This window comes from Bremia lactucae, linkage group LG17 (genome assembly GCF_004359215.1).
Source record: "Bremia lactucae strain SF5 linkage group LG17, whole genome shotgun sequence".
Lineage (NCBI taxonomy): Eukaryota > Oomycota > Peronosporomycetes > Peronosporales > Peronosporaceae > Bremia > Bremia lactucae.
In genome coordinates this window covers 796,102-805,976 of record NC_090626.1, presented here as the reverse complement: position 1 = coordinate 805,976, position 9,875 = coordinate 796,102, and the positions used below count along the sequence as shown (strand labels likewise).

The 9,875-nt window shown below is 45.9% G+C and overlaps 4 protein-coding genes across 4 annotated transcripts; 2 read left to right on the top strand and 2 right to left on the bottom strand.

Moving 5' to 3' along the window:
- Position 1: 1 nt before the first annotated feature.
- On the bottom strand, positions 2–1,110 carry CCR75_006835 (uncharacterized protein). Its single transcript, XM_067964902.1, has 3 exons — positions 621–1,110; positions 313–599; positions 2–246 (listed from the first exon to the last, which is right to left on the bottom strand). The coding sequence occupies exons 2-3, from the start codon at positions 554–556 to the stop codon at positions 101–103; spliced, it is 390 nt and encodes a 129-aa protein (XP_067823545.1). The 5' UTR covers positions 557–599; positions 621–1,110; the 3' UTR covers positions 2–100.
- On the top strand, positions 722–1,072 carry CCR75_006836 (uncharacterized protein; the record flags this gene model as incomplete). The annotated part of the gene is made up of 1 exon (XM_067964903.1): positions 722–1,072. One exon carries the CDS (start codon positions 722–724, stop codon positions 1,070–1,072), a length of 351 nt encoding a protein of 116 aa, XP_067823546.1.
- A 17-nt stretch (positions 1,111–1,127) lies between the features above and the next one.
- Positions 1,128–4,758, top strand: CCR75_006837 (uncharacterized protein). The gene is made up of 2 exons (XM_067964904.1): positions 1,128–1,971; positions 2,052–4,758. Exons 1-2 carry the CDS (start codon positions 1,165–1,167, stop codon positions 2,880–2,882), a joined length of 1,638 nt encoding a protein of 545 aa, XP_067823442.1. The 5' UTR covers positions 1,128–1,164; the 3' UTR covers positions 2,883–4,758.
- Positions 4,759–5,836: 1,078 nt separating this feature from the next.
- Positions 5,837–6,217, bottom strand: CCR75_006838 (uncharacterized protein; the record flags this gene model as incomplete). The annotated part of the gene is made up of 1 exon (XM_067964905.1): positions 5,837–6,217. The coding sequence occupies one exon, from the start codon at positions 6,215–6,217 to the stop codon at positions 5,837–5,839; it is 381 nt and encodes a 126-aa protein (XP_067823541.1).
- Between the last annotated feature and the right edge of the window lie 3,658 nt (positions 6,218–9,875).

Sequence of the window (9,875 nt, the reverse complement as noted above, 5' to 3'; positions counted from 1 at the left end):
GAATATTTCAAATGGAGGGAATGTTACATTTATCAGGTATGAAAGGTAGGCTTCTAGCCTAAAAGAACGTCTATAGAGTCAGAATACTAGGTTTTAGAGGTTACCAGCCTAAGTTTACGTCTTCTTCCGGCACGACCATAACGAGACTTTGCCAGCCAAAATCCTTCCACTTCATTTGAAACAAAAGCACCCACGAGATGAAAACAATAGTCCAGAAGCAGAAGCCCATGAACGACCGTCGTACCCCTGCCATTGCAACCAATCCATTCAATCCATTAGAACCACTATAGAAAGCACTTTTGTAAGACGTACAGAGTGTGACTTTGGCATCGATAGTCGGGTCGATGAATTGTTTGCGGTAGAAAATGACGTTAACCAAGTGCAGCCACGGTAAAAGCGCTAGCCCGCCTAGAAACATCTTGCGCGCGACGCTTTCGTCTGCCTCTTTATTTAAATTCCGCGTGAAATTCCCGCGGTTATTCGTCTCGACAGGCTGCTCCATGCGCTGCGTTTCCTCCAGCACCGGCGTATCTGCCACCGACTCCTTACGCACCATCTTGGTCGTCTGTTTTGTGATTATTTCAACTTTTTCTAAAAACCTGCGGCCTTAAATTTGGAACCACCTTGTTGCTAAACATGCAAAAGGTTACCTTTCAGATCTTATAAAATTGAAAGTTTGAACTGGCGTTCTGAAAAGTTCGAGGTTTATTAAGACGGAGCGATGAACTACCCGCCTCAGCAAGGTGGTTTCCCGCAAGTTAATGCGCCTTTAAGTGGGCACTGTCCTCCACCGCAAGGTCCTCCATATTCTGGAGTACAATATCCGCAGGGTTACCCACCTCAAGGCCAACCGTATCCTGCACAGAACCCTATTGGCTATCCTCCAGCCTCAAGCGGGTATGTGCCGCTGCCACCGCAACAAGCGCAAGCCTACTATGCAGCTCAAGGCCGACATCTTTTTGTGCAAGCAACGTTTGCATCAGGTAATTATGTAATGCCACAGCCTCCGTACGTGACGTACCCCGGCGTCGCCGACGGCGCCGGCAACTATAACAAGAAGGGCAAGTTTTAAGCGCTTTAAATAAAATTCTTAATTTTTTAAATTTTCGATCGGTGTCTTTGATTACATTTTGTCAAGAACCTTTAACGTAACCCGCGTACATCATGGCAGGCACGCGGCTCCAGATTGTCGGAGCTTTTGTGCTGTTCGTGCTACTAGCGGCGCCGGTGGCTTGGCACTTAACACTAGTAAAACGTGTGGATCTCCCATATCTGCGTATTCAGCAGTTGTCGTGGGACGCGTCGCGCTTTGGTGTCCCCGACAAGTTTGAGGTGGACGTCTACAGTCTTGGGTCGGAGGCATCGTTGTCTGCGCTGTCGTCCAGTGCCTCTACCATCGTATACGTACCACGAAGCATACAGCTAAATGCAGAGCAAGAGCATTTGCTACAAGAAGCGTATAAATCTGGTCTACAAGCCACAGACGACGTACTGAAGACGTTAGTGACGAGGGATTCAAAGCGCTTTAGCCTCGTCTTAGTATGCAACGAGAATGCTGCCATTTCTGCTTCTGTATTGGCAGTGGGAAAGTATCGTCACGCGTGGTCCCCACAGTGTCAAGTAAGTGAAGGAGACGGGGTACATTTGGCCATGGAGCGCTTGTTACAAAGGTACGTGTACCCTGCAAAAGATACGCAAAATTACAATTCTAGCACTGGCGTTAAATTAGCACGGCGAGCGCTCCACTATCGCCTTCAATTTTCTCTTTTAAAGGAAAATCCCGTGACGGAATGGAAAGAGGATCTACAGACATTAGTGACACAGTATCTTGGTCAATTTATTCGCAAGGTTGGCGTGCTTGCTAAGTTTACAATCGAGACGCAAGTGATACAGTATGCCAAAGTGGCCAATGAGGTTACGCCAAATGCAAACGAAACGGAATTTTACATTTATGCGGACGATTTAAAACATGTACGTTTCGTGAGTATTGATCAATTGTTGTATTGCAATATTGCAATTTGGACACACGTTTTTTTTTTCCATACTTGCAGTTTAAAAGCGTCAATGATTTCTTCGATGCCTCTGTGCTGGATGATGGCGAGCAAGTGTTACACTTTATGGCGGCACTTCCTGATCTTGCTCACACGCCTTTGTACATTCGTCAAGATGCGAGCAAAGCAAACTTGGCAACATCCTTTGAATTGCCAGGATGGGGTATTGTTGTGATTTTAAATTCCATCGCCTTCAATGGCAACTCGTTAAATCATGACAAACAAGTGGCAATTGCAACTACAACGCGGGAATTGCAACGAGTCATGGGCCTTTTCATCACCGAGTTTCGAACTTTACTCGGTGTTGCGTCGTTCCGTCATCGCCACGACGAAAAAGATGCCACAAAAATTACCAATACATTGGATCGACAATTATTGTTTCTTCCGTCGTCTACCGATGGGATTGCAGATTGGGAACTCGACCTTCTCATGCGCAATCGCTTCACGAAACTCCTGCAAACAGCCATTGAAACACTCCAGTCCACTGTGAAGCTCGTAAAAGCGTTGCCAGAGCTTAGCGTGTCAAATCGAGTGCACTCTCGAGTCGAAGCAGCCGTGACGAAACTTGAAGCCATTCTCGGCACCAATAATTGTCATGAAACGGTCAAAGAATTGCACGTATTGTTGGCGATGGCTCGCCAAGCCTCGGAGCTCACGGACGCAGCGTATTCCGATCCTACAATGATTCGACAGCTTTATTTCCCTCAAGACCAGATGCTTGGGGTGTATGCGCCACTCCTTGCGCCTCTCCTTCTTCCGTTTCTAATGGGTCTCGCACGGGAATATAAACGTTATCAAGCCAAATGTGTAGCTAAGAACAAGCTGCAATAAAATATATTGTTTTATTCAATAAGTTGCGCGATCTTCACCTTACGTTGCGGCATGAATAGGGGAGGCAAATTTAAATTTGCCAAGTAAAGCCATCGAAGAAGTCCAGGTAAGAGTGTGTGTGTGTGTGTACCCATCTCGCCGCTTCCACCCATCTTCGTGACCTCTACATCTTCGCACTAGTACTACTTGCCTTTGTCTCCTACTCGGTTTAAAACGCCCATATGGACGGTCTTCCAGCCTTCTTTGCCAATGGCAGCGTCGATGATACAAAGTACGAGTCGCTGTTGGCCGATCTCCGTGCCCATGACTTGCTTGGACCCGTGGAAAGTGGTGCGCAGGCCAGCGAAGGCGGCACTTCGTCGCTATTTTTTAACGATGCGTTCTCGGCGGTATTCATGGGTACATTCGAGTCGGAAAGTGTAGCCAAAAGTAGCCGTGCTCCACCTGGATTAGCACCTCCATCGGAAGATTTAAAGTGGGCCCGAGGACAGCAAAAGTTTTCACGACTTGAAGAACAGTTTCATGGCTCCAAAGCGGAGGCGCAAAACCCAAATGAAAGAGCACTCCCCCCGGGCTTGAGCCTTGAGGACACGGAATTGGATGAGAGCCAAATTCCTGGCCTCAAAGGACTGGGTCTTGATGATGATGATACTGGGGCTGTACAGTTGCTGCCACCACAGGCTCCACCGCCGCTTCCACCCCGTGAGTTGATGCCTCCAATACCGCCAACGCCACCGGCAAATGCGTACACAGCGCCGCCATTACCGCCACAAACAATGGCCTTCCGACCTCCCCTTATGTACGTGCCTCCTCATCCACCAGGAGTGTATCCATCTTCTTTGCCACAGTATGGACATGGTTCTTCACTTCCTCAAGCATATGGCTACACGAACGGAGTGCCTGTCCCAATGCAAATGCCCGTGTTGGCATTTCAAATGATGACCCCACGGGATATTCAATTTGTGATTCAACAACAAATGAAATGGCTACGTTCAAGTGATCCATTTAGTGATGATTATTATTTTCATCATTTCATGCAAAAACGCACACGCACAAACATCGTTGGTCGTTCGTCCATTCCTTTGCCATCGTGGAAGTTGCAACACGTGAAATCCATTGATCCTCGGGATGTTCAACGCGAAGTCAAGTCGCGCAATTGGGAGGCCGAGTACCACGTTCTCGGTCGGAATGCCAAAAGCAGTTTATACCGTCCAAAGCAACTGCTGAACTTGGCTACAAGTGGGGCATCTCCAATTAAATCCGAGGAGTCCGACCGATGTACCCATGTGAATCCTTCTCCTTTAAACGACGCTAGTTCCATGACCGCCGAGTCAAGCAGTGAAGCAACCAGTAGTTCCCTTTCCGTACGTAACTCAACAAGAAGTCCTGGTGCTCAGACGGTCGCATTGGAAGCCCAAGGGGCAAAAGTCTTGCGCATGACCGAAACCGCAAATCGAAGATCCGTGTTTGACAATGCTACGTGGACATTACGTATGCAAATTGATCGTGGCATGCACTGTTTGCTGTCGTTGCAAGAGGCTCGACATCTCTTGGATGCTCGTGGGATTCACGTTCAGCAATTTCATTGTATGAAAAAAGAGGACATGGATCCCCCTTTAGCGGCATTGCGACTTCGTACGACGTCGTTGTTAATGGAACTTGCTGGTCTTGTTGGCGTGAAGGGACACACGATTGAGGACAAAGGAAAGCCACGCTGTGACGTCGTGCAAGTGGAAAAAATGCTCTCGGTGAAGAAAGGCAAGGTTCTCGTGAGTCGGGCGTTACCGTTGTTGTACCCATCTGCTCGGTTTGTGCTTTTGCCTTATTTAGTGGACCTTCTTTTAGCGGCACGGGCAGTTGCCGGACGTTTATTGGATAAAAAGGATCCTGAAGACGATCGCTTGTGTCAAACGTTGGTGCTATTGTTGCTTTATGTGCCACCGGCGCCATCGGCAACCCTTTTGACGGAATGGCTACAACGTGCGGTAAGCGGTCACACGGTGGAGTCTCTCTCTCTGGTGCTTCACAATCGCGCAAAGGCTGAAGCTTTACAAGCGCTTTTAAAGTGTGGTGGCGCAGCGATTCAGCAACTTGCCGAGACTGACGGTAGCGACGTGAAGAGTGTGAAAGAACGGTGGGAGTATCACCAGAACGTGTTTGTGCAATTGGCTACAGCTATGACTCGCTCCGAATAGTGTCATTACTTTTTATTTGCATGGTTTGCTAAACGATTTGAATTGACTCGTTTAAAAAGTTGCACATTGCAGTCGATCCATTGCTTGCGTTTCAGAAAGAATTGTAAGAGTTGCCACGAGAGGACTTTTGAATTGCTAATGTCGAATAGACAGAAAAGAATTGCTTCAAGCCACCTATTAAAACTCTTATAAATGGTGCAATTCTTTTAATTGCAAAGAGTGCGTTGCTCGGTTGCGAAACTTTTGAAGAAGCAACGATTGTACAACGACAGCATGATAGTACTATTACACTAAATACGACTATTAGTAGGACAGTAAAAGTGGCAACGAAACGATGGCACTTCTATTTCATGCGTGAACATTGCCATTTTATCTGTATCAATGTGCTGGGCCTGGAAGCATATTCATGGCCACTTCTGCGGCAAGAATGTTTGCTGACACTCGTAACGCATAGATGCCGTTTCCGGTAAAATAAACGTGATAATTCTGAGTTTTAAAACAGCGGGACCTTGAGCAAATAAACATAATCTACTGCTATTTAACTTGCTGCAATGCTTGCCAACTCATCGTTGCATCTCACTAGCGCGTCTATCTGTATCTTGCTTTGCCTCCATAATTAAAACATTCCTAGATCTAACATATCGAATTTCCTTAAAGACCTAACGCGTTTTTCAAGGAACTTATGCCAATAAAGAAATTTAAAATTGCAAATCAACTTTACTGTTCTCAAAGAGGAATGAAAGGAGCCTTTTAAAAAGTCTAAACCTCCTTGGTGGCCACCTCGATCATTTTCGGGTCATACGTGAACTTACGATAGAATTGCACGAGGCCCGTGCCGGCCATAAAGACGTTGACAGCAAAGAGATTCCAATTCTTAGGAGAAATGACTAAGCTATAACGAGTCCAAATCAGGCCCGTGGCCGTCACTGCCGCCTGTTGGGCCACCGAAATGTGCTCGGGAGAGCGCCGCATGTCAGCGACGTTGGCAATGGAGATGGCCCACTTGAACGTCGGGGCCCAAAAATGCACGGTAAACGGCCCAGCTGGATGAGCTAACATAGCCGTGAGCTTTGGGCTATTTGCCACGATCTGATGCTCCATAATCTTCTGCTGGAGGCGGGGGACGAGGGACGGCAGCATCGTGATACAGCAAGTTCTTGGAATTTATATTGATGATAAACATGATTTGATTGTTTGGTGTAATTTACGTAAATATTGATCTAGACATTTTATAAGGGATCCGCTAACCAAAAGACGTTTGAAAAGTATGGCAGTTACCCAACGCAAAAAGAATCTCAAATATTTGGTCGAATTAGTCTTCCAGCAGCTGATTTGACGATCGAAAGGTTTTCATTCACACTAGTGTGAAGAAGAGGATGTCGTTCGTGCCCAAAACCAGACTGTATTTTTACACATGAGAGTAATATATTTTATATCTTATCGACGGCTATAATTGGCTGCATTTTAATAAACGAGTTTTTACTGGCTGTACGTATGTAGAATTATTTATTAAGTGATAATATGAAGTAAAAGTTTTATAAAACAAAATGGCAAAGGCTTGCATATGGAAGCTAAAATCGGCAGAAGCTTGCAAACTTAACGTATGGAAGCTATATTTTAACAAAGATCACGACAGAGGAAACATTGTTTTGAAGCAATTATAGGAAATATCGTTTTGGAGCAATTATACAGTACTATGGACTTGGATAAGTAACAAAACAGTAGCAGAAGTGTAACGGGGTGTATCGTTACATGAAATTAAAACTTATAGGTTGTTAATTAATATATTATCTAAAAGGTAGATAATATTTGGAGAATATTACTTTATATAGTAATGTATAGAAATCTTATCCATAAAAAAAGGTTATAGGCCATTATATCTATTTATCCCGCATATTAATCAGCTTTAAACGTAAACAAAGAGAGAGACATATAAGATTTCAATTGCATGTTTAGTATTAAGTTATAATTAAGTTAGCATTAACAGATGGAAAGAAGAGATACTTAATTATATTAATACAGTTTTCATTTAACCCTCTTTAAGTTAGTTGTCTTAGATATAAGTCTTCCTCTGCACGTACTAGTGTACGTGAAGTGACGTAAGGCACCACTCGCAACTGAAGCAGTGCGAAGTAGACTTGTACTGAAGCAGAACAAGTCGTAGTATCCCGTTACACCTGGTAGCACCTTGTAGTCCGTCCAAGGACCACATTTTCCACATCTAACATAGACATGTTAGATGATAGTGGGAATACGCATCACGTTTTCCCTGAAAGCGACTCCTTTCTAAGTGACATAGAAAGGAGTGCGGTCGAACGAATGAGTTCGACCGTAGGAAACGATGCAATCTTGGCAATGCTGTCCAATTTGGACAGAGATGCCCTCCATTCAACCATCGCCAAGTTCATACAACATGAACTTGACGAGATGAAGGAAAAGGTAGCCTTGCTTAATCAGCAAGGCTCTCAACAGGCAGAGCTGTTGAGGATACAACAGGTACAGATCCCTGTACCTGGGATGACGCACACGCGTCGTCCCGAAACCTTAGAGATTGACATCTCTAAGTATAGGGGAGTCGAAGAAGACTCCTTCTTGAGATGGTTTGTCGAGTTGGACGATGCCATAAGGACACGTCACATCGTCGACGAGCAAATGCAAGTCGCATTCGCTCAATCAATTTTGGCAGGTCGTGCCAAAAACTTGGGCATTGGGCCTTAAGTTGCGCGACCTATATGTCTTTGGGATGCTAGAGGCTTTTAAAGCCCGGCTCAAACAGATGTTTTGACCGCCTAGGGCTGAGTTCAGAGCTCGTCCAGAGCTTCTGAAACTCAAGCAAGGCAAGCGTGATGTTCACGCATATGCCCAGACTCTTAGCGAGTTGTATTCCAAATAACCTAGTCCATGAACACACGTTGAATACGGTGTTCATGCAAGGTCTTACGGATGGTCCCGTAAAAACCCACCTGTTCCGCTTGGAACTGGATACGCTTAAAGAAGCAATATCCGTTGCGGAACAGGATGACTTTAGCTTGAGACAGGCTCAAGCTAGTTCGTCATCGTATCGTCCTCCAAGACGACACGAGTAAGGAGGTCCAGATCACTTCCGTCGAAAGCGAGAGACCTCGCTTTTCGAGTAATAAGCGATTGCAGAAATACAATCGCTGCCAAAAATTAGGAAACTAGCTCATGAGTGTAGTGCCCCACACCCAGCACCGAAAGGTACTGAACGTAATTTTGGACCGTATGCAAAAAGGGGCAACGGTCGCGGGTCCGACGTTGTTGCGAAATCGCAACAGCGAGGAGGACCGCCAAAAACGGTCGGGGTCAATAGGGGCGCAACGCCTTACTGATCCAGCAACCTCAAGAGAATTTGCAAATATCTTGACTAAAGTTGCTCCAAACTCACAATTACTTTGTGTCTCTGCACCTGGTGATGAGGTATCCCTCATCACCTTGAAGTTGAAATTGACAAATGATTGGTCACGTAGAGCCCTAGTGGACTGCGGGGCGTCGAATAACTTTATTCGTCGCCAGTCGCTAGAGGGTCGTAGGCTCAAATATGTTCAGCGCGACATCCCTCCAACGAGGACGACGGTGCGTCTAGCGACAGGCGCATCGATAACAGTAATGAATCGCGTAGTGAAATCTCACGACACGTTAAAAGAACTACAGTGCGACGATGATTTCATCGTACTGGATTTAAATGACAAATTTGATGTCATCCTAGGTGTACCTTGGCTCAGAAAATACGCGCCAAGAATCAGCTGGCAGCATCGATCCGTAAAGATGCCTGCCACTTGTTCATCAGATGGCCATCTAATGAACGTCTTGGAGCGTCCACAAGCGTGTGGATGTATTACGAGTGAGTGCGATGGCCTCACTTGTGGAATGGTCTCTTCTGCAATCACAGTGTGATTACTAATCACACTATGGAGTCAGGTGCCGGCGGCTGTGCTAATGCACAGGCAGCGCCGGAGGTCCACCACTCGAAGAGGTCGTGTGGATTGAGACATGAATGTTTGCCTAGCGGGCGACATTCAAGGAGTATACCGGTTGCCGCAAAGGGACAACACGATGATCCTAGGTCGAGTAGAGAGTCGACCGTAGAGGACCCGACTGTGATAGCGCAATCAGAGTCGGAAGACGATGAGGGAATAAGTCCCCACGTACTTGAGGATAAATCTCCCTAAATAGTTGAAGTAACTAGACTTCAAGATCCCGAGGGGTTAATACCTCGGCAGCCTGTGGATAAATTCCAGGAAGAAACCGAGACATTAAACGTCTTGGTTAATAACGGTTCAAGAGTAGGCGCTTATACTTTTGATCTGTATGCGATTCCTAACTTAACTTCGGAGATAACTCAATTACCAACCCTAGAACCTAAGCGGTTCTTGAGAGATCTGCATGGTGGTAAAACCAAGCAGATATGCGTACTCGTCACAGAGGACGATTACGTAACCGACATTCGGTCAGCGGTAATTTTTGCAGAGAACGAACGGGTTCTCAGCAGCTCATCGATGGACGAAAGTGTCCTCGATGTGAAGACTCGGATTGAAAGATACAGTACTCAATCTTGGGAGTCACTCAAGGGAAATCCTCTATACGAGGATTTAATAGAATTCAGGGATGTATTCCCTGAAGCAGTTCCATGCGAGTTGCCTAAGGATAAAGGCACTCGACATGAGATCGAGCTCAAACCGGGCTCGAAGTACTGTGTCATGAAGCAGTGGCCACTGCCTCGTGAACAAGTACTTGCGATCGATAAATTCTTTACCGATCGAGTAAAAGCGGGCCATGT

Bases quoted from the DNA above. Each gene is read 5' to 3' on its own strand.
- CCR75_006835 (XM_067964902.1), bottom strand. From the start codon at position 556: ATGGTGCGTAAGGAGTCGGTGGCAGATACGCCGGTGCTGGAGGAAACG. The intron at 247-312 runs GTACGTCTTACA...TTGCAATGGCAG, and splicing joins CGATGCCAAAGTCACACTCT to GGGTACGACGGTCGTTCATG.
- CCR75_006837 (XM_067964904.1), top strand. From the start codon at position 1,165: ATGGCAGGCACGCGGCTCCAGATTGTCGGAGCTTTTGTGCTGTTCGTG. The intron at 1,972-2,051 runs GTACGTTTCGTG...CCATACTTGCAG, and splicing joins ATGCGGACGATTTAAAACAT to TTTAAAAGCGTCAATGATTT.